The sequence below is a fragment of the Melanerpes formicivorus genome, unplaced genomic scaffold (assembly GCF_026170545.1).
Source record: "Melanerpes formicivorus ecotype bairdi unplaced genomic scaffold, bMelFor1.0.p_v2 SCAF_28, whole genome shotgun sequence".
NCBI classification, from domain to species: Eukaryota; Metazoa; Chordata; class Aves; order Piciformes; family Picidae; genus Melanerpes; species Melanerpes formicivorus.
In genome coordinates, this window is record NW_027142380.1 from 3,289,460 (window position 1) to 3,315,765 (window position 26,306).

Sequence of the window (26,306 nt, forward strand, 5' to 3'; positions counted from 1 at the left end):
GATGGCAATCTGAAGTGACAAGTTTTATGGGGGAAGTTGTAGTAGGGATGTTCAGCAAGTTTCAGCAAACCATTAATCGAAGGCTGCAGCACAGTTTAGTCAAAGCTATTTTATGTCATTCCAAAGGTCTCACAAGGATGCTGAAAGAATATTTTTCTGCTCTCAGTGCCTTGGAATGGAGTTTTTCTAGGTCAGGGATTCTTTACTGCCCTATTTAGTGTCAAAAATACCCATTTGCCTCAAATTAGCAGAAGGCTTGTAGTTAAGGGCTAGAGATTAGGCATACAAAATTACTCAGCAGGTGACTGCTGGGTGGATTTGGGGGTTGAGAAGTCTTTAAAACTGACTACAAGACATTATATACTTCTGACAAAAGAACATAGTAATCCTACCTGCTTGCTTTAACCACTGTTGTTTGTCTATTATTATGTGCTTTAATGCTCATAAGAGCAAAACTACTGGTGATACTACTCAATTACCATAGTAACTCTCCCCTATGACCTCTCATTTCAGTACTCGCTTTCCAACCAGAACCAATCCAAGCAGGGCAAATCTATTTAAAACTGTGACACACACTGCAGAAGGAGGCTCGGAACGCCGGCTGGCTCCCTCTCTTTGTCCAGGACACGGACTTGTTTTGAAAAGCTGAAAGGCAGCTTTGAAATGAACCCTTGAATTCAAGGTGTTTCAAAGGTTGGGTGGCTGTCTCTGCAGCATGGCTGAGCCAGCCAGCATGGAGTGAGGGGACCATAGAGGTGGGAAGGGTGAGGGGAATGGGCTGACTGTGAGTCTTAGTTCCTGAAGGAAACTGAGCCTGCTGTCAGGTATCAGCCCTCTCTCAGAGCGACTCAATCAGCCAGGAAAAGAGAAAAATTAAAAAATTACCGACTCTTTGTATCTGCTCTTTGTGTCCCCATCCGATGGGCCAGAAGCTCAGCTGGTGGAAAACACAGTGGGGCTGTGCTGATTTACAACTGCTGACAGTACGTGACAGCTGACGGGGCCATGTCCATCACCATCCTGGGCAGCTCCAAGACCAAATTGGGTATTCGGCGTTGTCACATGCGTTCACAGCAGCCACCTCCCCTTGGCAGGTGTCATCTCCACAGGGAAGGTAGGGATGCAGCCACGGCACCTCAGGACCATGCTTTGTGGGCACCAGCTCTGCGCACACAGCTGCCGGTGTTGTGTGAAGCCTTGCTCAGTGAATGGGAGCAGAAGAGCCTCTGGTAAAGTCTGCCTGTCCCAGGGCCTGTGCTCCTGTGTTTGCTCGTGACACACCCCGTACACATGAAGCTGGCGGTAGGCCTCCAGCCCAAAGCCCAGGCTGCTGGATAGCAGTCATGGAAGGCTCATTCTTGTCCCTCCAATCTTCTGTGGCCATGAAAGTGTTCCTCTCCACCTTCCCTCAATGTTTCTCTTGCTGTTGATCTCAAACAGTCATTGCAATCACAAAAACTTAGTAAAGACACTAAGCAAGAAGCACCGAGCCTTACGGTCACAGCAGATTCCTAATCTTTTGTTTCCCAGCAAGCCTGAACACACATGGCAACATCCATGATCCCAGTTTGAGAGCCTTCTCTGAAGGCCAGCTCAGCTGTAACACTGATACGGATGAGAGTAGTGGTGAGATGAAGCATGCCTCTTGCTCTGTTTCCAGTCAGTGTTACTAAGGTCTTGGCTGGGCTGCCAGACCTGAGCCCTGGCTATTCCTCACACTGCTTTTTAGGGTTGCTGCAGAAGACATGACATCTCCTAGCCAGGAGAGTGGGAGAAAAGCAGGGAGAGGGCCTTGGTGACACCAAAGCGTCTAAAATTCTTAAGATATATAGCACTGGCCCCTGAGGAGAACATGGCATAGCCAAAGTGAGCTAAGAGTCATCATCCCTCAGGTGCAGTTCCAGTCCTCAGTGTTGATGAGGAAGTGGGGATGGACTGTCTGCCACACAATGAAGAAGTAGGCCCATCCTTCCCACACAAGTGTATGTTTTCTGGATGGCAAAGAGAGACCTGCCCATGCAGCAATCTCCATACCATGCGTGCAGCAATTTTCCTTCCCACTACACAACAAAATCCAACTTCTGTGCTGAGTATCACTCCACAGTGCCTTTCTTATAGGCTTCCCTTCCCCTGCCATTTGCCATGGGTCCAGAAGAGCCATCCAAAGGAAGATCAGCACTGTGGGCTACAAACCCTTCTCCTCTGCTGCAGAGGGCTAAACCTGCAGTGAGGTCAGTGGCTCAGCCCCCCAGGCAAAGAGCATCTGGCTCGGTTGCATCCCAGCCGTGGCCACGGGTGGCATCAATAATAACCCAGCGACTCCCGATTTACACCTGCCGAGGATTTGGCCCATTCCCCCAAGCCTGGCCTGGCAGAGGCCAAGGCTCAGGGAAGTGAGTACTGAGCCTGGAAGCAGCGAAATTGCTGTGACACTGCCCACGTTACAGAAATGAAGTTTAGCGGTTGTGTATCTAAGAGCACAGAGCTAATCAGAAAATAAGCAATGAGTTAATATCACAGGCATTGATCAGCTAGTCTTACAATTAATGCTTCCAATAAAAAAAAAAAGCAGAAAAAAAAGCTCCCCCTTTTTATTCAACAGAATAAGAAATTAAACACTTGTGGGCTCATTCTAAAGAATGAATGAAATTGAATAAGCTACCTAGCACTTGAGATTCCCAGCGAGTGCTTGAATAGAGCAAACCTCCTGAGTTGAATGGATTGCCTTTTGGGACCAATTTGTCTCTTTTCACTCTTTATTCCTCCTTTTTTGCTGACAGATGTACAAAGGCGGAACTGCGCTGTGCAGCTTAGCTACATGCACCCACAGCAGCTGTCACTTTTGTCGAGCAAGTTAATCAAGCAAATGCCACCATATCCCACTTTCTATAAGGAACAACATGTTATAGACAGTAGTCTTGGGAGACAGGGAGGGAGGGAGAGAGACTTTATTTTAACTTTGAGTAGCTGGTATTTTTTTTTTTTTTCCCCCTCTGTGTGTAAAAAAAAAAAAAAAAGGAAAGGCAGGCAAGGGGGATAAAAAAAGGCAGCCAAACCCAGGAGCACAAGCTGACACTTTTGTTTTCCAGTAGAACAAATATTTAATATGAATTTAACTCTAATTTGTACTGGAGAGAGAGAGAGAGCGAGCGAGCGCTGTCCGGTTTTAATTAAATTTAAGGGACTTAGGAGAACACAGTTGAAAAAGAAATGGAAGCTTTTTGTTTGCATTAGCGCTTGTTGATAATAATATATTGATTGTCAATTGCTAAGCCCCAAAGATTAGTGTAGTAAATACTATTATCTGAATGCCACAAGTGAAGTGCTAGCTTCCCGTCCCTGCTTTTCCCTTTGTGAGGCAGTTTGAATCACTGGTTGTTATTTATACATTTTCTTTGATAAAACCAACTTGTGTGGCTGATTTCCCCCCCCCCCCTCCAACCCTCCCCCCCCTTTTTTTTTTCCCTTAAACCCTGCCTCATTAAGTGCATAATAGCATTTACGTGTGAGGCTTTCTGCTTTTTAGCCTTTCAAGCTTAAGCTTATATTCCTCTCTCACAACCATGTTTCAAAACTTGGGATGTTCACAAACAATTGGATACACACCAATATTGTATATATCAGATGTTCTCCTGCTATTGCCAAAGACTAGGAAATAACAGAACATTATCTGCAAAGAGTAAATAAATAGTTACCGTCCTGCTACGCTGCCGCACGCCAGCTAATGACACCGCCCGATCATTAGGTAGCTTTTCTGCTGCATATAATTCCTTTTTTTTTATCTTCTGTTGCACATAATTCATTTTAAGTACAGAGACTCTCGTTAGGTATGCAAAAGTAGACATCAAAGTGGGTCTTTTGGTGCAGCCCTAAGGAGCACGCAACGGCAAAGCACCGTGAGGGCTGCCAGGCAGCCCTTGGTTTGCGACGAGAAAGGTGATTTACCCCAGACTCACACACTTAGGAAAAGTATCTTCTTTTGCAGAGAAGAAATGTTAAGTTTGGGTAACAGATTGCATTGTGCTAATTTAACTTCTCCATAGGGTCTTTGGCTTGGTATGTTCAGAAACAGAGCACAAAGAGCAAAAGTGTTTGGGGTACATGAGCCCTTTGCCAAATCCTGGACTCTACACTTGCATGAACAAACCTTCCACCAGTCCTGCCTGGCAGGGCTCTGCCTACACCTGGGCTGGCAGTCCTCACAAAAGGTAACATGACTGTCATTTTCTGACCAAAACCTCTCCATGGAAGTCCACATTAAATTCTAGAGAGTCAGTAAAGTGCTAAAAATTGAACAAAAATCCCCTGAAATCTCAGGGTCGTTGTTTTTTTCTCCCCTTCATTTTTTCCCCCCCTTAAATTTTATTACTTCATTCTGTCAAAGCCTTGTGTATCTGTTTGGAGTCTCCCAGGTCACACTCACACTGAGCTACTATTGACATAAGTGGCTGTACTGTTTTTACCCTGGGATTTTTTTTGAATCACTATAATTCTCTCACTGCAAGTACCCACAGCGTATTCAACATCCAGCCCAGTGCTGCAATTTCTGGATGCCTTTTGTTCTACTTTATATTCCTTAACCACAAAATTTCATTCACATCGACATCGTAGCTATACAAGGAAGCGACAAAGTCAGAGGGGCTCGATATTAAAATAATTTGTATTATTATTTAATAAAGTCACAGTCCCAGCATTGCATAATGGGGTTAAGCCGCTAGCCAGAGCAACTCATCATCTGTCTAGGATGCAAATGGCAGCACCGAATTACATTATCTTTCTTTTTTTCATTTTCTCCCCCCCCCCCCCCGCAACTTCCCTTCACAAAAATTATCCACAAATAAAAAACTTTGAGTCGCCTAAGAGCTCTGGCTTCAGACAGGGAAGAGAATTCCGACGGAAAGGCGAGGCGCAGAGCGGGGCGCGGTGCAGCACCGCCTGGTTTTTGCAGTACATATGGCACCTGAGATCACCCACTGCTCGGGGAGCTCGGCAACGGGGCGCGCTCAGCCTGCCGCCTCACCCTTAATTGGCTTGAAGTTGGCCCCGCCGGGGCTCGGCGGGTCGGTGCCACGGGTGTTAATGGGAGGGAGGCGTGGGACTCCTTATGGTGGGATTGTACAAATTTCCTGCTTGCCAAAGGGCCACAGCTCACCCTGCATGCTCCTCACTGTAAATTTCTCTCTCCACTCTTAACCCCAAATAATTTTATTCCTCTTTGTGCAGGCAAAGAGGGATCAATGTCTTGGGCAAATAAATGTGCCTAAGCAGATCACCTCTAACAGTCCCTGCTTTCAGTGCTGCACAAAACCAGGTAACACCTACATGTGTTTTGTGCAGCTGTGACTCCACGCGCCACAGTGGGTGCAGGTTTGTTTACTCCGCTCGTCAGTGGCTCTGCAGGCAATCTGTGCATTCTCATCACATGAGTAAAGCTTTCCCATGGCAGGTACACAGCCAGCCAGAGCCAGAAGGGGACCTGCAAGTGGTACTGCACCTTGACCAGAGGAGGAACAGCTCTGCTGTTATGGATGTAATGGCTTGTACCTATGTGGGCATTCACTATCAGTATGTCAGGGTGGCCTACCCTGCTTGCCAGACACCAACATCTCTGCCTAGGCTACAGCCACATACTCCCATCCCTGGAAGAGGGGAGGGCACAGAGCCACAGGCCAGGACATTGATGCCCTAAACTTTCTCACCTGGGGTGGATCTCACTAGAAAGCTACTGTAATGCTGGCTCAGTTGGTGGATGTGGGGGCCACTGGTCAGAATGATCCAGGAAGGAAGGTCAGTGACACTGGTTCTTACAGCACCTCTATTCTCTCTTACACACTATGTCATCAAGCCAGGTACACTCCGTGCCTAAGCACAGGCAGGTATTGCAGGTTTGCAGGCTCAGAGCCTCAGTGCATGTCTTGTTTCCTCTCTGAAACAGGACAGCCCCAGTCCTTGGGCACCGCATTATGCATCTGCAAAAGATGCTGCCTTTCAGGCAGCCTGTCCTGGCTATGTGCATCCCTAAGCTGGAACACCCTGCCATTACATGGTGCACTGGCACATAGCATCCCACATACCCGCACGCAGGGGACTGAGCTCTGGAGAGAGCCCCGGGCACACTGTCTGATTGGTTCTGGGTGCTGGGCCTTCTCTCCACTTGCACAGTACTTGTTCAAAACTGTCAAATAAATCCCCCAAAACCTGCTTCTTTGCAGACCTTGGTTTTTGTCAATAAAAGAGCTTCTGCATGAAAAATTACAAAGGCACACGCACACCCCCAATTCTGTATGGATGCTAGTTCTCAGATACTTTTTTTAACCTATAAAATATTCTCTGCTTATTTCTGTTTTTCAAAAAAAAGAAAATAAGTTGACATGTTAAAATCTGAGTTTCTATATAAAGTGGGTTAGTAAAATACAACATCCACACAGAGTGCTGCTTTTTTCCTGTCCCAGTTCCAGTACCCTGTTAGAGCAAAGCAATGACGGTACAACTGGATGCTAATTTGCTCAAGAAGGTGCAATACTGTAATGCATGCTATGGAATACTTGCATCATACTCATTATGGGGATTAATTGAAAGCTGTCACAAAGTGGGATGTGGTAGACTGTAGCTGGCTCTCCTATAGCCAGCAAATTAAAATAAAGTAGTAAGAGGCTGCTCAGCTATCTCGGTCCTAAGAGTTTTGTGAGTACAAGAAGGAGCAGCATCCCTGGTATCATTGCTGGGGTTACACACTGGAGAAAACACACTCCCTGCCTCAGTCCTGCTAAGCATATTTGAATGCTGATATCATACATCCAGGGTTAGGTTTAAAGGAGCACCAGGAAAGGAAAGAGCTGCAGATCAAGAGAAACTAAGTGACCTGGGACAGCTAATCTGGCATGCACCGCTGGCTGGTGCAGGCAATGGCAGTGATTGTGTGGGGTTGGGTTGCAGGGGAAGAAAAGGAAAAGGGGGATTGGAGGCGCTGCTGGAAATCAGACAATTCCTCATTGTCCATGCAGGGGCCGTTGGTCACCCCTGCGTGCACCGTGAGTTTCTTTGGGCAAAGGCCCGGAGGGAGGGAGCAAAGCTGCCAGCAGCGAGGGGCTCGGCCCCGCACATCTGTGTGCACCAGCACAGCCCGGCCCTTCCCACGCTCCTCACACCCCCAGGCTCAGCTGGCACCCGCTTGGGTCAGGGCTTACAGGGAATGCCAGCACCTTCAGCGTCTCCTTCCTCACAACCCACAAGGTTGGAGCTTCAATTAGCTAAGGCCTCTTAAATGAAGCTGGAAGGCAGCTTCAGCTCAGAGCATGCTCTGCGTCTTATATGCAGTCATAAATGTATATGGGCAGCTCCCCATCAGGAAGCAGAGAGGCTGCTCAGAAAAAGGCTCTCTCTGGGTCAAGGATGCCTTGCTGCCTGCAATAGAGCATGATTGTACCCCGTCCCCAAAGCCTAGCTTGGCTACTCACATCTTTTGGGAAATAAATGATCTTTCACTTAGTGCTGGCTCTAAAACAAAGATCTCTGATGCTCAAAAGCACTGTGTGGATGATGGTAGCAAGCCTATGCTGACCTTAACGTAACAGAGCAATCAGTCTGCCTTCTTAGGATGATTAATAGAAAATCTCCTCTGGAAAAGAAATCAAATTAACTGTCTTCAACCAAATGTCTACTGGAACATGAAAAGCTGTTCTGATAAAGACATTTAGGAGGGGGGAAAAAACCCCTTACAAGCACGTAAAATCCAGTGACAGAGCTAGGACTTATTTTATTAAGACTCTCCCTAAAATAAATTAAATGGAGCCTACTTAAATGAGCACTTCAGGAAAGAAGCCTGGCTACGGGGAATACAGGAGAGGCAGGAGGCCACATGCGAGTCCATGCTTGCTGCCACAGGAAGCTCATGGATGGGAGTATAAAAGGATGAGGTTTGGCTCTGAAGAGGGGTATCGGTGCTGACCTCCTCTCTCCAACTCCTGTGTGGCTCTGAGAGGGCATGTGGGAAGGAAAAGAGGTTGCAGAAGGACAATGCACACTGTGCTCTGTCAGAACAAAGAGAATTTGTCCCTTTCTAGAAGATATATGAACAATTGCCACTGCAATTTGATTTTCCTCCCTGCAAAGGTCCCTGTTGTGGACTCCAGACACAGGTCTGAATTCTTCTCAGCCAACCAAGGGCTGCAGCAGCCCCTGCAGCAAAAGCTGCACTGGTCTGGCTCCTCCAAAGATGCATGGAGAGAAAAAAAGCAAGCTGCACTTGCTTGGGATCGATCTGCCTAATTGTCTTCATTTCACAACTCACCCAGGAAGGGGGAGAGAGGGGAAAGAAGAGGAAAAAAAAAAAAGGCAAAAAACAAGGCAGAAGAAATAGCTCAGTGGAGGCCACATCAAGATGGGAGTGGGAGAGAGTTAGTGCCCTAATGAGCAGTCTAGCTGCGTAGGAGGGGAAACAGGTTGTTGTCTGTCTAAGAGAAAGCGGTGAGTGCGGCTCCAGGCAGATATTAGAAGGGAGCCCGGCGTGCAGTCTGATATCCGTTCTTCCCCTGATCCTGCAACCCGTCCTCCTGTGAGTAATTCTAACTCACAGTGAGTAGCTCCACTGACTCACGACCAGGCTTTTGGGTTCAAGGAGGGGAAGGAGAAGGGAGGGTGAGAAGGGTTCTCTTTTGGCATTTGATTGTGCCATGCGAGGCTCACACTCTAAGAAGAAATGCCATGATCCTGTAAGCACGCCTTGAAGGAGCTGCCAAAATTCAAGTGGGTAACTGAAGGCAAAAGCTTTGATTTTAAGAATAAGCTAATGCCCAAGTGCCTGCAGAGGACTTGCTGAATTAACTGACCTAGCTGTCCATCTGCTTTTTAAAATTTTTCCATATACTCTGGGGTGGTATCAGGCTCCAAACCAGTAGGCACTGAAGGACATGTCTGTGGATCCTCCAGTAAACCAATGAGAAGTTCTCAGCCAGGTTCCTGGAAGTTTGTATAAAGATTTTGCTGAAGACAGAGCCTTGTGCAGTGCCCTGCATCCTTATTACTCACTATCCTGATTATTCACAAGTCAGTTACCAGGAAGAGCAGCCACCTTGGGAAATACCAGGACAGTCCTGAGCTGTGACCTCAGGCCCAGCACTCCTGCTGGGCTCCCAGCTGGGGAAAGGAAACAAAAATCCACCAGCTGCAACATCAGCCTTGGGATATATCCCTGAGGCTTCCTAAAATCCCAGCTGAGCTGAGCCTGAGGGACAGGACCTGGCACTAGAACTCCAGCCAAGGACTTGAGCCTTCCCGAGGACAAGCTGGCTTGTGCCAGTTCCTCTAACACTCACGCCATGGTTTTTCCTTTGCTGCTCAGAGAGGACCTGGAGTGCTATCCCTCTGCACTGAGAATGGTGCAGAGCAGAGCAAACCCCCAGCATCCCTCACTGCTCTCCTGCTATGCCTGCCTGAGCCCCATTGACCCCACCCTGCTGTAAAGACGAAAAGAAACAACCGCCCCTGTCTTGCAGAGCTGCACGGGCTTGCTCGCTTTCTCGTTTCAGGAGAAAATACTCCGTCTGGTATCCCGGCTGTGACACAGACCTTCGAGGAAGCCGAACATACACAGTGACAGTGAAGTGGTAAAATTGCCTTCTGCAAAAGCACGGTGACTGCTGCCACCTCAGCGGGCTGTATCACTGCGTGATTAAGTTCTTACCAGACTTTTTGGTAAAGGCAACCTTCCTGATCTGATAACTGCCAAGGACAAGCCAAATACGCAGGGTCAATCTATGCCCGTTTAATCCCCAGAAGGCAGATTAAGTGTATAATTGACCCATATAATCCATGTATCATCTCCAGTGAAATGTTTTCTATGTCCGGTTTAGGCAGACATGAGGCCCATAAGAAAGCGATCAGAGGCAGTATTACCACTGCAGTGGGATTTCATCAAAGTTAGAGATGGCTTTTTAATCACTGATCTCAGAGACTGCTAGATTTAAGCAGATGAACTAGCACTAAGCACATCTGTTTTAATCCTTATCTTCTACTCAGGCTGGTGTCTTCAAGAAGTACATGGAGGAAAAAAATAAATTAATTTCTTTTTTGTTGGTGGTTTTTTTTGTTTTAGGTCCTTGCAATCTTAGGAGCCTCTCTTGGTGTTTTGATCTCTCATATCAAAAGCATGTTTTTGGTTTTTGTTTTTGGTAAGATATTGAATTAATCATCAGAGAGAAAAATGCCATCTGCGCTATTTAGGGACTGCATCAGGATGTTGGAATTCGCAGGATCTCGGGGAGCTCACTCCACGTCGAGTAGCCTTTTGTGTACGTGCTACTCGCCCGTGGCTGGGGAGGAGGTATTCTCGCTGTGTTTCACATTAGTGTTTACCAATTTATGAGGAAGAAAGGTTGGCATTCACACAATCTACTAGTCAATCATAGACTTTCTGGATCACATATGTTGTGATGGGTTGAAACCTATACTGTGAGTATCTAAGGATGCGTGTAGAGATACACACGGCTGTAAATAACTTCCACTAAAGGGCAGAGCCCTTACCAGTAAACTCTCACTGGCTGCAGGCAAAATTGCAGATGTATAAACTCTGACCCTATAAAATTCTGTATGCCAAGCCACCAGGGACCTGAAGGTTGCAGGACTGGTCTGAAGACTTAAGATCACTCTGAAGATGTTTTCTCTTGTTTAAAGGTACACCTTGTTTAAGATAGAGCCTGCCTTTGCCTCATTGCTCCTATAAACAGTCACATTCTACATGTCAGCTCTGCCCCCTTCCTGGGGAAAAAGTGAGAAAATTTTACTTTCTGTCAGGCACTACACAGAAATTACTATCTGTGGGGCACTACTCAGAGTTTGGGTCCATTCTGCATTGTGTGTAAAGTACCACAGTGGTTTAAATCCCCAAGCACCCACAGCCATGCACAGGATGGCAGGGAGTGGGTGCTACAATCCTCTTCTGAAACTCCTCCACTACCACTGCTCTCTACCAACGGGCCTTATTACACTGTTTTAGCTTTAAATGTTATCAAATTAGTAAGCCAGGCCAAGTAAATAAGTCATGTTACTCTGCAGTAAACAGCACTGCCAAAAAGCTAGTTAGGTTTTGATTACCAGCAGAACTCCACGATCAATCTGTTCATTCAATGATCCCAAGAATACAGATTTTTAAAATTAAGATGAATCTGCTTTTGGTGGGGAGGGGGAACTCCCCTGACTAATTTGGAGAATTAAGAGGATTAACACAGAAACCACACAGAAATATTACAATAATCTTCCACAAACACCAGTATAGCCCTGTTCTGCAAGTGCAAGCAGGGAACACGATGAAGGGGAAGAGAGATGGTTTCTGAGCTAAGAAACCATGGCAAATGCTAAAAGGGATGCATTAACCCAACTTCTGCTGGGAGATGGCCTAACACACTCTGCAGGCTCTGCTCCTGGGAGGAAACAAAGGGGAAATATATGGAAACACTGGGCAGGACTGCAGAGAAATGTGGGGATTAGGAATATCCTGGGAGCTGCAAACCCCAGTGGACATGCAAGAGGCAACCTTTCACCATGCCTTCTGGCACTCCTGATGGCTGCATAGAAAGGGGATGTGTCCCTATCTTGCAAATATCTCTAATGTGATCCCACTGAGAGCACAGGAACTGCATGCAGGCAGATTGAAGCTGTCTACCTGTCACTGTTGCACGTAGTACCATATAACATCCTACAACTGGATGAAGCTTTTGGGTTGGCTAAGCCAGCATCACTGCACTAAGCCAGTCAAGGAGCTGGCCTCGAAAGTGTTAATAATCTCATTGCCTGGAGAAACTCTGCAGCTAAGAGGATTGCTCCTCTGCCATGCTGGTGGAAGCGAGAACAAAATCAGGCCCAAGCCTAATTCATCATCATAAATACCATTTTGACTCTTCCTCTTCTGTTTCTTATTGATAAGGTCACTAGCACCTAAAATGTCCTTGGAAATCACAATAATCAGTGCAAAGACCCAAGGAGCTTACAGACCCTGTGGCCATGGTGCTTCGCTGCACAAAGGCCTGCAGGGCTGTGGCTGAGCTCAGGACAAGAGAGTTAAATATTTGCTCCTGTCCATACCACAATGTAGGCAAAGAAACAGCACCAGTTTAAATGGCGTCTGGGTCCAGATGACCCTCACGTACTCATAAACTCTGCTGCTACTGTCCCCCCAGCAGCACCTCAGCTGTGCTGACATCTGACCTTGGGAGCAATTTGCTTCAGCTGCAATCTGGCAAAGACAACACACAACTGCTCAAAAAATAATCCTACTTTTTGGGTAGCTAGGGCTTGGCACATCCCCTCCTTCCTTGAGAACCAAGGTGGCGTCTGGTCCCACCATTGCCCAGCAGGTGTGGGGAATGGGAACAGCTCCCATGCATTGCAGCACACACCTGCAGCTGGCGTGCAGGACAGGCAGAGCCATGTGAAAACCCTCCTCTTGATTATTTTATTCTGCATGCACCAGGGAGACATGAGGAAAGCAGGGAGGGAAAGAAAGGTTTTGCACTTTTTGCTTCCCACCAAGGTAGCTGCTCTCTGTTTTTTTTTTGGTTTTTTTTTTTTTTCCATGTCAACTGTTAATGTGTTTAAAATATGGCTTGGTGAAACTAAATATGAGCAGATCAAACTGAAATCAATATTTGTGCTAATTACAGCCTTTTGAAAAATAGGAAATAATGCCCCAAAGGGTACAAACACACCAACTGTGAATCATAGGGAAAGGATGAGGGAAAAGGCAGTGTGGGCATTGAAAAGAACAGTCCAGATGAGCTCTGGAAATTTAGCTGCTCATGGAATAAATTTCAACACAAACGAGCAATGCACTCGCAGGCCGGCTGCAGATGGAAGCGACAGTCTTTTGTTTTATGTTTTGTTTTTTCTCCCCGTGCCTGCTTGATGGGTGATTTGTGTCTGGTGCTCTGCGCTGCAAACTCTCCCCGGAGTGAGCACGCGTGGCACCCACAGGAGGCACGGCCGTGCTCCGTGCATGAATGAGGCATTCTCGGTGGATATGGGTCATGCTAGTAGATGTACACAGTAAGATTATTTGACTCTAATTCATGCCACTTGACATAATGTGATAAAACATTTGACATGAGAGATAAGTTCCATTTTAATCCGATAAGGAATGGAGGAAAGAAAGAGTGGGAATTGTAAAAGAGGAAGAGGTTTCTGAGGGACAGGTAATGCACAGGAAGAGAGATATTGAGTGGAGGAAGAGGAGGTTGGTTGGGAAGAAAAGCAGCTTTCCCTGCACACTGAGGAAGCAAAGGAGTGAGTAAAGAAAGCCAGGAAGGTTGTTACAGTTCCAGAGCTGAGAGACTGAGAAATGGTGCTGCTGAGAGATGAAAGGAAGGAAAGTAGGAACAGAAGCTGCTTCAAACAGAAATCAATATATAGACAAATATCCTAAAGGAGACTGCAACACTAATGCTACAGGCTGGCCATCAACAGAAAACCTTTGCTATAGAACAGCTACAAGGACAGAAAGGCTATAGTGCAACAAGAGCAACAGAAACAGAGGTATCAGTTAACATGCATCAAAATCCAAAACAAACAGGCATCACAGGTCACTGTTCTCTTCCAGTCTGATGAATTTATCTTATGCAACAGAAAAACAGCTCTGGGCATCTAGGCCAGTTCCTCCCATGCCATCTTCATCAAGAAGACCAAATCTCAACTTTACCTTTGGTGTCAAACACCAAAAGATGCTCCTCTTGAAACAGGAGAGTCCATTCCTAATCACCTCTGTTTTGGTCAGCTTTTGAAATTAAAATCTAGTACATTTTAATTGCTGTCAGTTTTGGAGTGCCTGTCAAAGAAGCATGCTGCAAAATGTGCAGAAGAGATGGCCCTCAGCAAACGCATCTGCCAAAATCCTGGCTCAAATTTTAGCAGTGAGAACAATGACCAAGATGTTCTGTTACAGAGAGATTTTCCGCAAGCTTAAACACAGTGAAGGGCTCTCTTAGAAGATGCTGTTCCTTTCAAATCCACTCACAGACAGACCAAGACACAGTAGACTAGAGATTTAAAGCAGGCAGAGAGCAGATACGAGCCTTAGTCAGAAAGAAAGGAAAGATTTATTTATTTTTTAAGGCTAGAACAGATAAATTTTCTCAAAATGTGACTTATCCTCCTGTCTTATTTTGTCACATTTTGGATCTCTCCTGCTTGGTGTCCAAGGAGGAGAAGGCATTTACTTACATCAAATAACCTTTCTATATACATCTCCTCATTGACCTTATCACGCAGGACATCCTGAGAGTGGCGGACAAATGTCACATAGGCATCAGCAACATCCATCCCCGGCTTCTGCATGGGGGAGAGAAGAAGAGAGAGAGAGAAACATGAGTAGCAGCACAGGGAGCAGCTCCTCTGTGTAGCCTGGCTGCTGCTTTTCCTTCTTCTCCACCTCCTGCTGTCCTCATGCAGTTTCCCCTTTCCTTACCTGATGGACTCCGAGTCCTGCTGCTTTGAGTCCCATGCCAGGAAAGTACTGCCTGCAGCACAAGACCATGCAAAGACACTTGCTCTTTCTCTTCTTTCAGCTAGAGCAGTTGGTCAGAGGAATAAAGGTCTTCCTGAACATACCAATGGTGAGAAGTTGTCTTGCTGCCTTTGGTGCTGTTGACCTAATAAGTCAAGCTGGGATGGGGATTTGTTGTTTCCTTGGGTCATCTTCTTTATGCAAGCCCTCTGGTTTCTGAAGGTAGAAACCTTTCCAAAGGCAGAAACCTTCAGAACCCTCAAATTGGGCTCTTGGTTCTTCTAGTGTGAGAGGTGTGTAGGAAGCAGCTGTTGTAGGAGGCATCCCCAAATCACCTTTCTTTTTCTGTTTAGACCCCTGACTTCAGGTCAAATTTATTTCTGCTCTTAAGAATAAATTGGGTAAAATGGTAAGTCAGGAAATTTATGTCTATGTGCATGTTTAAGCTGCTGTGAACAGCAGGAATCTCTCCTATGCTGTCACATCTCTACGGCTCTCCGCAGAACGTAACTTAGAAGTGTGCCAGAATTTGGGAACAACAGCATTTCTCTAAAGAAAATGGGGACTGAAGCAGGTAGACAGGAAAATACTTTAAAAAAAAAAAGAAGAAAAAAAAAATCCTGTTTGAGTTCACATTGCTTGATATATTGGAATCAAACTTACCTCAAAGGAAAGCCATTAAAATACTGTAACAAGAGTCATTACAAGACCTGCCACAAAATCTTAAATTTCCATGGCACGCTGCAAGTTTGTTAATAACTAGTGTCATTAGTTTCCATTACTGTGATTTACCTCAGATCACAGAGTATCATTTCTCTGCAAGATACGATTGTCAGCCGCTGTAAATTGAAGTTAGTTAACACATCTGTGTAATTTCCAGGGTGAAAATGAGGACAGTTTGGAAAGCAGTAGGAAGAGAGTTGTTTTAATACAAAGCAAACAATTATCAAGCAAAGGGCCAGTGCTTGGCCCTTGGGAAGCCAGTAACATTTCTTAACACCTACTGCAACAATGACAAGGTATTAATTTGAAAAACAATGAGGACAACACAAATGTGGCAGTAGTCAAGTGTTACACTTTCAAGCAATTTTCAGCACGCCGATTGTGCCCATTTCAAGGTGGCATTAAACGGATTGGTTTGTACCCAGGCAATTGCAACAGCATTTGCAGAATTAGATTTAACTGAGGGGTTCCTGTTCAAAATCAGAATTTCCCCTCTGTCCTCTGGTCAGGAAGCTTTTTCTTTCCCCTTTCAGAAAGAGCAGTGACTCAGGGATCATGGGGAATTGTCCTGCACAGTTCTGGGAGCTGTGTGGGGTTAGTGGTTGATTTCATAAAAAAATTTTGGAGCTGTCAAGGGAACTGTTGCAATGTGGCCTTACCTCCAGGGGAAGGTGAAGAAACAATGGAAAAATAAGGTAGATGAATGATCAGTGCTCTGTTTCACACAAAGAATCGGAGTGTCCAACTGGCTCCAAGCGTGGGAGCAAAGTCTTGCTCCTCCTGGATGGCATAGTATCATAGTATCGTAGTACCATTCAGGGTTGGAAGGGACCACAAGGATCATCTAGTTCCAACCCCCCTGCCACGGGCAGGGACACCCCACACTAGATCAGGCTGGCCAGAGCCTCGTCCAGCCTGGGCTTAAACACCTCCAGGGACGGGGCCTCAACCACCTCCCTGGACAACCCATTCCAGGGTTTCACCACTCTCATGGTGAAGAACCTCCTCCTCACATCTAGCCTGAATCTCCTCACCTCCAGCTTCATTCCATTCCCCCTAGTCCTATCACTACCTGGCCATGATGCTGTGGACCTCCCAGGAGGATGTTGAGTGCAATGCTTTTGGAAAAGCTTCAAATGGTTACACAGAATTTGACTGTTTTACTGATACTGCTTCCCTGGGCATACGTTACTTTCCAAGAATGTAGAGGCCTCAGAAAAAGCCACACTTTGCCCTAAAAACTACCTAAAATAACTCCTCTGTGCTCAAATTCCTGGTGACTGAATATTTAAGATGTAGGAATTTCAGCTGAAGGATCTCCACATTTTCTAGGACTAGAACTAAATGTTGAGCTCTTCTTTCTAATGCTTTCAGTATCTTTTCTTTCTTTTTTTTCCCTATTACTCCAAGACAACAGGATGACAATCTCTGCAGTGGGACATTTTGGATGAAGCAAGAGTTCAAGAGTTTGTCTTCCCCATGCTGGGCTAAAGATATGGCACTTTGGAAGGAAAGGTTTCTTTGGGGCTGTTGCAGTTTGAGCTGGGTGCCCCCCTGCAATGTTTACTTCCTGTGTCCAGAAGTCCAACCCAGAGGGGTGGACACAGGAAATTATGTAGTATTTCCTACCACAATCCTTTGCACCACTATAAGATGCAGTGCGGAGTCTAGCACGTTCTCTTTTCTTCCTCCTCCGTCAGCCGGTAACTGGGGGAGATGTCTCCTGGCTTTGGGCCTGGCTAGGCCCAAGGCCATGGGGGGATGGGCAGTCTCAGATCTGGCCAGCTGAGACTAGCCTAGCAATGGGAGGGGGAAGAAGGAGCCCTGGGGGTCTCGGGTGTACCCTCAGGTGGGGATGGGATCTCTCTGGGTCTGCTTTGGGATGTTTCTTCATCACTGTGCTTTTGCTTTTCTGTAAAAGTTCCCTGCTTTCTGTTTAAACTTTCCATCACTTTTGCAATCCGTTTGTCTGAGTGTTTATTGTTGCCAGGGGTGGGGAAGGGGGCTGCCTCAACCCAGCACAGGGGCCAAAGAGATGGAAACTGCAAGCACAGATGATGAGGTCCACGATGCCTGCTGAATTTATCACATTCTCAAGTGAGAGCATGAGGAGCAATTGCATCCGTGTTAAATGCATACACATACCTCATAGACACAGCTCACCAAACTCAGCTGAATTATTCTTGATTTACAGTGCCCCCAGTCTAACTCAATGCAGGATTTGGTGTGGTGCATTTATTTCCCCCCCCCCCCCCCCGCCATTTGTAATTGCTCAGGATCTCTCCGCCTGTAAATGCCACAGTAACCCCTCGTTCCAGCCAACGCTCATATATTGCACTTCAACTCGATTTAAATGTAAATTTTTGGCAAGTTAAGTGCTCTGTCTAAGAATGTTAAGGGCTCTTTTCCTTATGAATCAAGGTCTAATTAGAGGAGACGATTGTACAGTTTCCCTATACCAATTACAGAAGAAATGGGGAGGGAAAAAAAAATTATTTTCAGTAACAATTTTGCAAACACATGTTGCTAGCTCATCACCATTTCCTCAAAGTAATGAAAAAAAGAAAAGTCCTTTTCTGAAAGAGTAAAATAAACCAACAATTAGAAGAACAAAAATAAAATAGATTAGTTAATGTGTTAGATGTGTGTTGGCTCAGCTCTAACATGTCTGGACCTTTTTGTTTGGAAATTATACTCTATTTGTACAAGCCCAAATGAGAATTAACAGAATGCACTGCTCCTTTTTTTTTTTTTTTCCCCCCCCCTCCTTCCCCTTAAAAAATGTGATTCAAGCCAATTGCATAAATATGGTACCTTTTTGACACCATCTGCAGATTATTGCCTAAACAGCCTTGTAGGTCTCCTTAAGAGGGTAACTGCTCATTATTAACATCATGGAGATATTCCTTGCAGTTCAAATGTTCAGAAATGTGAAGGCCCATGGCTCAATCTTGGCTGTTAATGCACTACGTGGGTTGCTACACATGCCATGAACCTAAGCACAATGCAAATTGCTATGACAGAAGTTATTTAAATTGTGCTTACGGGTACATCCACGTATTTGGAAGCAGCCTTCACCTGTAAAAGGAACAAGAAGAGAGTTTACACCATCAGCATGCTTTCAGGTCTTTGCTTTTGCTTTAAACACCTGTAAGAACTCCATCCGAGACTAGGGATGACATCATGCTGAGTGGAGGGGAAAAGGGGGATAAAAACTACATTTCCTGTCTAAAAGAATAGACAAGGGTGGTATTTTTGTTGTTGTTTTCTTTTTATGAGAGGTAACTTTACTGCTGCTGAAGCTCTAATAGCAACAGATGATAGTGTGGGAGTTGTGCTTCTCCCTCTTCTACTTCGGCGAGCGGGGGAAGACAGGGTTCATAAGTAGACATTGTTATTTTCTTTGGAGGCCTCGTTCCCCACCTGATGCCACGTGTCTCTGAAGGCAACATGCACATCTCCCATTAGGCCCTGCATCCTGGGGATCATGGGAGCTTCCCTGACAGCATGGGCACAATGGGACTGCAGGGATGGCACCAGAGTGGCCATTGGAAAGTGGTTAAAGGACCCTACTTTTGCCCCTGCCCATAGTTCCACATGCAGCATGCTTCCCCTGACATTGACTGGGACATCACTTTCCCCATTTTTGCTGGCCCCGATGCTGGCAGGAGCTCTCAGACTGTGCTGGGGTAGTGTGCCCACACCATACAATGGAGAAGCACCCCAAAGCTTTTCTGCTTCCCAGGCTCTGAAGAGCAACATTAGTTTCCTGTGATTCTCTACCTGTTTAAAAAGATGTTATCTGGGGGAGGGTATCAGAGGGTAGACCCCGCACTCAGTGATGCCCTCACAAGCCGGGGGGGCTAAAAGACCCCACCTTTGTCTCCTGTTCGCCACGCCGTAGGGTGCACATCGCCTGGCACAGGAGGTGGGGTGGCCCCAAATGTCAGGGCCAACTTTTCCAACTGAGCAGTGCCCAGCTGGCCAGAGAGACCTTTTTTCCCACTGTAGCATAAGGCACTGTGTGTAGAAAGAGTATGGCTGGGATTTTCTACAACGCTTCTGCTTTTAATTAGGGTAAGTGTTGCCGGCCATCTTTGTTTGGGTGTAAAAGCTCACCTGCTTTTAAATATTTCTAAAGCTACCATTAAAACAGCCTAAATATAACACGCACACAGTTGCATCTTGGGATGAATAAATTATGTGTCCCGAATGAGAGAATGAATGTATGTGTGAGACAGAATGTGAGAGTGGGTGGAAGCACTCATATGGTGTGTGTGGGGGGTGCATAATTAAGCACAATGAGGCGATACAAAAGACCAGACTGGTGGTAATTGCCGAGGTGAACACTGCAAGCATTGGCAGCGCCCCGGCTGCCGAGCTGGGGGGCAAGAACAGAGGGAAGGGCAGGAGGAGGGCACCGAGCGCCTGCCACTACCATGCGACCCAGGGTCTGGCTGTTGGAAGGGATGGAGGGGACAGGGCATGTCCCAGCACACGACTTTAGGAAGGAGGTGGCAAAATCAGTGCCAAGCCCTCTCTCCTAGCAAAGAGCAAATGCTCCTTTCTCCTGCAGGTATCCAGGCTTCCATCCATCTGGACACCTTGCCCTTTCATTGCATTTATCCTCACAACTTTCTCGGGAGGTAGCAAAGTGCTATCCCCTGCTCCTGCTGAAAAGGAATGGAGGAGCCCTAGTCTCCTTGCATGAAGGCAGCTGGAGCCCAGCCAATGGCTGCAGCTCCGGAGGAGCAGGCAGTCACGGCACACCCACGCCGGTGTGGAGCAGCCACAGGCAGGGCTGCCCAAGCTAGCTCCAAACCACCTCCTTTTGTGAGCAGCACAGCTAAGCAACCAGAGGAAAGCTTGGAAAGCACTGCAGCTTGGCAGCCCACAGAATTCAAGCTGGGGTCAACACTCAGGGCTGCATGATGCCACACACCTTCAAATACCCACAGGGCATGAAGTACTGCAGTGGCACCTCAGGAAACCTGTGAGCTGAGCATGGATTTAGTTCTTTGAGGTCTGGCTTAGCATCATCATCTCAAACTGCCTTCTTCTCAAAGACAAGAGGCGACAAGAATAACTCAGTTGGCTTCCGGTGATCACCCCCCTCCACCCACAAAAAACTGAGCTGCTTCTCCTGCCCACTCCCCTTTAACCAGAATAATTACTTGTTTTTCTTTGAACTCGGATTTGGCTACATTTAGAGAAATTTCCAAACTGCCGGATGTTGTGTGATTCTTGCTAGGCTGCCGTTTTTCACAAAGTATGTGGCTTTGCCATGAAATGTCTCAGTTTACCATACAAATTTTGCACAGAACAAAAATAAGATCTTTTACTTCTGCCTCCCTCAGGTAATAGAGAATCTTTGGTTTTAATTACCGTAAGTGTAACTCTCCATCTACAGAGGCCATCCAGTTTAAAAGGGATTTTAGCAGCTGTTGCTCTGTGACTCAGTGGATCTGCACATGCAGATGTCCAGCCAAGGCCTGGGCTGCTGCTGCCGAGATGCACTTAAATGTGGCAGCAAACAGAAAACATAATACAGTCTGGCCAAATTTAGAAGAGTGTTTTCCCCTCAGAGTCCTCTGCAAGGAGAAGTGGCTAGTGAGAATTTATTAGGACAACAGATGCATTAATTTTATCTTGAATTTCGAGGCAAGAATTGGAAATGAGGATATCCCACTAGGTGATAAAACTGTCTGTCACAAGACCCCCAATTACATGTCACTTGCAGAGCGCCTAGAAAACGCGCACTGAAAGACGCCGGTGGAAGGGGGTGGGAGACTAATGCTTTCTAGAGCTCAGCGGCTTGGACCATCACACTTTGTTGTATTTGTTCAGACAGAGAAAACGTGGGAGGTGGTGCAAGCATGCTCTAACAAGAGAGAGTTTCTCTATTTATCATTCCAAAGACTAAACACAGCAAATCACATTACTACTGCAGGCAAGGGAGACTTTCTAAGCCCTGTGCAAAAGGCATCGGGGCTGTTCCTCAGCCTCCTCTTGTGGTTGGTGCTGGGCAGTGGCTCCCAGCAAACAAGCAGGCCCAAGAGAATGATGTCCCTTGCTCAAAAAGGAGCAATCCTGCTCCCTTGAAGTGTACCCAGACTCCTCGATGGGAGCAAGGGCCCAGCACCTTCCTGGGGACAGGCACACACCATGCACACTTAATATTTGGATGCACACCCCTTCCCAGATGGAAACTCAGGAACTGAATCTGTAGGACCAGTTTCAAAGGCAGCAGGGTTGTTAGAGTGGGACAGGCTGTTTTGTTGCTGGTGGTCTGCTTGACTCTCTGAGGAGCAGCAGAGTGAGGATGTTTGAACCCCGTGCACCTAACATGCCACATCCTCAGAGCCCAGGCATGGCCAAGGAGTTTGCTTGGCAATTAAAGGGAGCAGCACTCAGCAGGGTAAACAGTAAGATGTGGGGAGAGCAGTGCAGCATCAGCTGAGGAGCAGCTTGCATTCATGGAGAAGAAAGGGCTGCATGTTATACTGTCTACCCAAGCTGATGCTGGTACTTCCGATGCCTGGAAAGCTGCCGCCTCCACATCCTCTGCTGCTGGCACGCGAGTATCTCCTAACCCTCCACAGCACTGAATTGTGGAAAGGTACCCAGCCCAATCCACACCCTGTACCAATTTGAGCTGGGATGGGCACAGCTCGGGGATGTAACAATACAGGGGTTATCCTGGGAGAAGAGCTGCACTGCGCGGCAGTGATAGGGACACGCTCCATCCCCCTCTTTTTCTCAAGAACAAAGTGCCTCCAGCACATGTGAAAGGTAGGATGCTTAGTTTGAACCTCATGGTGGTTCAGATAAGCTGCCAGACTTGCTGTGCACACAGCTGCCTGTGAGCAGTTTCTTGCTGCTGTTGGGAAGCCTTTCTACATCAATGCCTTCTACCAAAGAGATCCTACAAACTGCCACAGACTCAGCAAAAAGGGCCCACAAGTAGCTAACAACAGACAACTGCAAGTAGCTAAGACAAGTTCTGATAGAGATTTTGGAAAGCCTTTCCACTTTGGAGAGACCTTCTGCCTCCTGCCCCATCTCTGTGAACACATGAGTGCCAGACAAGCTGCACATGCAGGCAGCAGGGATGGTGGGTGAAGATGTTAATGCAACTTCTCAAGCAACCCCAGACACATGCATTTGGGTGCACACCTCTCTACAAGGTAAGAGAAGCCACGCTTGCAAAGAGAGACTCTCGTGAACTTCCTTGCATGCATTTTCAGACAACCTTTGCAAATTTGTCCTAAGAAGTTGTCACAACACTTTTCTGGAATAAGCTCAGCCTGCTAGACCCTTGATGGATGCTGAGGCCAGTTTTGCACAGCCATTGTTCTTGTCCTGTACCTTTCTAGGAAATACATCATGGAATGAGCTGTGAATGGCTTCTGCAACATTAGGGAGAAATGTGGCACTGGAAGCACTTTGTGCTGCATAACCTCATGGCAGTTCCCCCACCTTGTTCTCTTTTACAATCACAAAGGCACTCCTAGGTCCACTTCATTTTGGTTTTGACTATTTAAGACGGTCACTGTTATGGCCAGAATACTGAGAGGAAAGCCCCCATCATACAAGGTGGCAACAAAGCAACTTCTTCAGCTAGGGAAATTGCATAGAATAGAATAAACCAGGTTGGAATAGACCTTCAAGATAATCATGTCCAACCTATCATCCAACACTATCTAATCAACTAAACCATGGCACCAAGCACCCCATCAAGTCTCCTCCTGAATACCTCCAGTGATGGCAACTCCACCACCTCCCTGGGCAGCCCATTCCAATGGCCAATCACTCTCTCTATGACGAATTTCTTCCTACCATCCAGCCTAAGCCTCCCCTGGTGAGGGAGGTTTACTGCATACATCATGCAATAATTTTTTTTCCTCTTCTTTTTTTCACATCTTCACACACATCCTCAATAGAATAAACTCCACCAACGTGAATGATGACTGGAGATGGCTTTGCTCTGTGCTACCACACCTATGCATCTTGGATGTTTATACACCGTGTATCTGCATACAGGTTGTTGGTCTACTCGCGAGGGGGTTACAGTATTCAACCATTACAAAATGGAAGAATTATTATGTAGCTGTTTTAGTTCTGGAAAACTGGAGATTACAACTCAGGAGAAAACATAAACCCCAAACAAAACAAAAAGAAAGAAAGGAAAATATTATCTGTACTTACAGTAAATGACAGGAAAGAAGAAAACAAAGTTCCTTCATCATATCTAGACAGTTTGGCCAAGACTCCTTCCAAAATGGTGACAAACTAGGAAGACAAAAAATACTGTGATTATTTTTAATAACTGAGCAAGAGTGTAGAAATCAGTATCAGCCTCAAAGCAGCCAGTGGAGCTCTCAGCGCTGCCGAAGGAATAGACACTGTCCCTGAGCACAGTGGGTTGGGGAGTGGGGAGAAGGGGGAAGGAGCATTGCCTTTTGGGTGCTATGTGGTGTGGGAATCACCCCTGGGTGTCCAGGGAGACACCAAGGACAGGCGGCGAGTATAGAATGCAGGGAAACCAGCACAGCCTCTCCAGGCAGGGAAGCTGGTGGTTCTTGCTCCCAGTATGCAGTGTCAAGTATGCAGCTAGCTGGGTATTCTTGCAGAAGAATCAAACTGGCATATGTTGGTGGATTATGTTTAAAGGTCTTCACTGTATAATAGGGATGACTTGTTCTCAGAAAGTTTGAAACTAGAGGAAAACAAACCCCACCATCTTTCTCCCTACGTACCAATTCCCCTCTGTGTTAGCACAGCACACCAGATCTACACAACAACCCATGGGAAATGCTGACAGCTGAGCTACAGGACCTCACTCTGATGGAAAACAATTTCTAAACAATTAAATCTGACAGTTTGGAATGTATTTCCCACTACTGTCACCTCTAAATTAATTTCTTAGAAGAGCATATGGTGATCTTGCACACAACGAGTGAGTTTGTCCCCACAACCTTCTGTGTAGGAGTGGTGACCACCTCTGCCTGCCACCCCAAGATCTACACAGCAGCATTTAGCAGTGCCACCCCCTGACTGCAGCTACCCTGAGTGTCATGGAATGGTGCTGACCATGGGGTATTAGCCCATTAACATAACACCCATTCCTTAAAACCACTTCTGGCCCAGTATGGCAATCCTGCTAGCAGAGTATTATATCTCACGCAGTTCCTAATCATCAAAGAGTCACCATGAAAGGACTGGGAGAGGTATGATCTTGCCTGTGAGAAACAAGAAGCCAATTCAACATCTTAATGTGTCAGATTTTAATGGAAACACACATATTAGAAATGCAATGTTAACAGTGAATCACTTCACCTGAAGCCGAAGGTTACCTTTGCCACTAGCAGTGTTATCATTTCTTTGACGGTTTCCTCAATTAGTTCATCTATTTTTGAATGGTACTGGTGCTAAAGAAAAATAAAAGGAGAAGGGAAGGAAAATATTAGCATTGATCACAGGCAGGAGCTCTGCGGTTGTCAGCCTCTTCCCCTGGCAAACCACAATATGCCGTAGTAAACCAAAGAATTATGTTGCTTATTGCCCTGTGCTCCACTATAGTGGCCAGTGATTGCCTAAACTCGTAGGGGAGACCCTGAATTCAGGAGGATCTTACATCAGTTTGTGAAGCATGGCAAACCCTGACCTCTTCTGTGTGCCCACACCTCCAGGAGCCACAAGTAGGTATCAGAGGGGAGGCTTTGCCATCCCTGTGAGCACCAGCACCCACTGCTCCTAGAGACCCCGAAGTCCTTTTGCTTCAGCTCTGTGGGCATTATCCTGGTCATCTAGCACATGGATCACACATGACAATGTGATACACCTTCTGCCAGAAGGGAACAGGCAGGCCTTGCCTAGGGCACTGCAAACCAGCCAGCCTTGGAAGGGGACTGGGGAGGATTTGCTGCTCTAGGGGCACCTGCAGTGGGTGGACCCATTAGGAATGACGTCACACCCTTCCCATCTACCACAGCAAAGCACTTGAACCTGGGGTTCAGCAGGCACATGGTTCAAATTAAGCATTCGTTAAATGCTTTGCTCAGTGACTCTAAGATAGATTTAAAAAACACCCAACAAACCAAGAGGAGTCTTTTCTGTCCCATGCAAAAGCCACCAGCAGGGCATCCCCAAGCCCCGGATGTTAGCAGATTCTGTGGCACGAGCTCAGAACTGGCTGACCAATGCCAGTGCCTGCAGCATCAGCGTTTCTGAGTCTTCCACCCAATTTCTGCACATGCCAAACCTTGCTTAGCTTGGGAGCTCTGATGCATTCAGCTGCAATATGGCTAGAATAGGTACTAAAATACAGTCTTCTACTAATTTAGAAAAGACCTGTTTCCAATACAAGATTTAATTAGTGAAAACATACAGTATATTCTTATTTTCAATGGACTGAGAAAATACTGATTATGACTGCTTTCCAACACAAAACATGTGATTTTTCAGTCAAACATTTCAAGCACTGGTGCTAGTCACTATATTCATTACCACTTGGCATTAATATTGTTTTAAAATGTTAACATCAAATCACATTGAAAGAGACAAATCTGCTTTAAATACTAATCAGACTTTGGGAAGGAAGACTGCAAGGGCTTTACAAATTCTAGCTGTTGGTTTCAGTGTCTGATCAGTGGTCTCTGAACTGCTCTACACTGGGGATTTTTTTCTCCCCCTATGGCAGTAACATATTAATACAGAAATTTGGGAAAAAGAAAATAAAAGTAGGACACACTTACCCACTCTTTAGCAAACTTTTCAGATGATTTGGGACAGAAATAAAGAGGAAAGTGCAAAAGACAGGAAAAAGAACATATGAAGGTAAACAATAAATAAACCAAAATCTTTTAAAAAAAGGGACATATGAGAACAGCAGCAGCATGCACAGAAACAATAAGCAATGGAAAATGAAATGTGATCAAAACCTCCTTTCACTGAAATATCAGAGACTGCTACCTGTAGAACCTGCAGTAAAAAGGGGGGGAGGGACTGCATTGCTCTTCTGACAGTCTCACAGCTTTATGTCACTCTGCAGAGGAAGGCAGGTGGTTGGTGACAGGCTGAGTTCAGCACT

The 26,306-nt window shown here is 46.2% G+C and overlaps 1 protein-coding gene across 16 annotated transcripts in view; it reads right to left on the reverse strand.

Moving 5' to 3' along the window:
- Positions 1-26,306, reverse strand: part of CADPS (calcium dependent secretion activator) — a 228,509-nt gene that overhangs the window by 8,047 nt on the left and 194,156 nt on the right. For 8 of the 16 annotated variants that reach the window (XM_068154245.1, XM_068154252.1, XM_068154251.1 and 5 more), the window contains 5 exons: positions 25,972-25,986; positions 24,571-24,645; positions 23,423-23,506; positions 18,260-18,292; positions 14,209-14,316 (listed from right to left, as the gene is read on the reverse strand). In XM_068154245.1, the coding sequence (XP_068010346.1) occupies positions 14,209-14,316; positions 18,260-18,292; positions 23,423-23,506; positions 24,571-24,645; positions 25,972-25,986 (315 nt within the window). The remainder of the gene's footprint in view (positions 1-14,208; positions 14,317-18,259; positions 18,293-23,422; positions 23,507-24,570; positions 24,646-25,971; positions 25,987-26,306) is intronic. The other 8 variants (XM_068154246.1, XM_068154253.1, XM_068154249.1 and 5 more) reach the window with 1 other exon arrangement.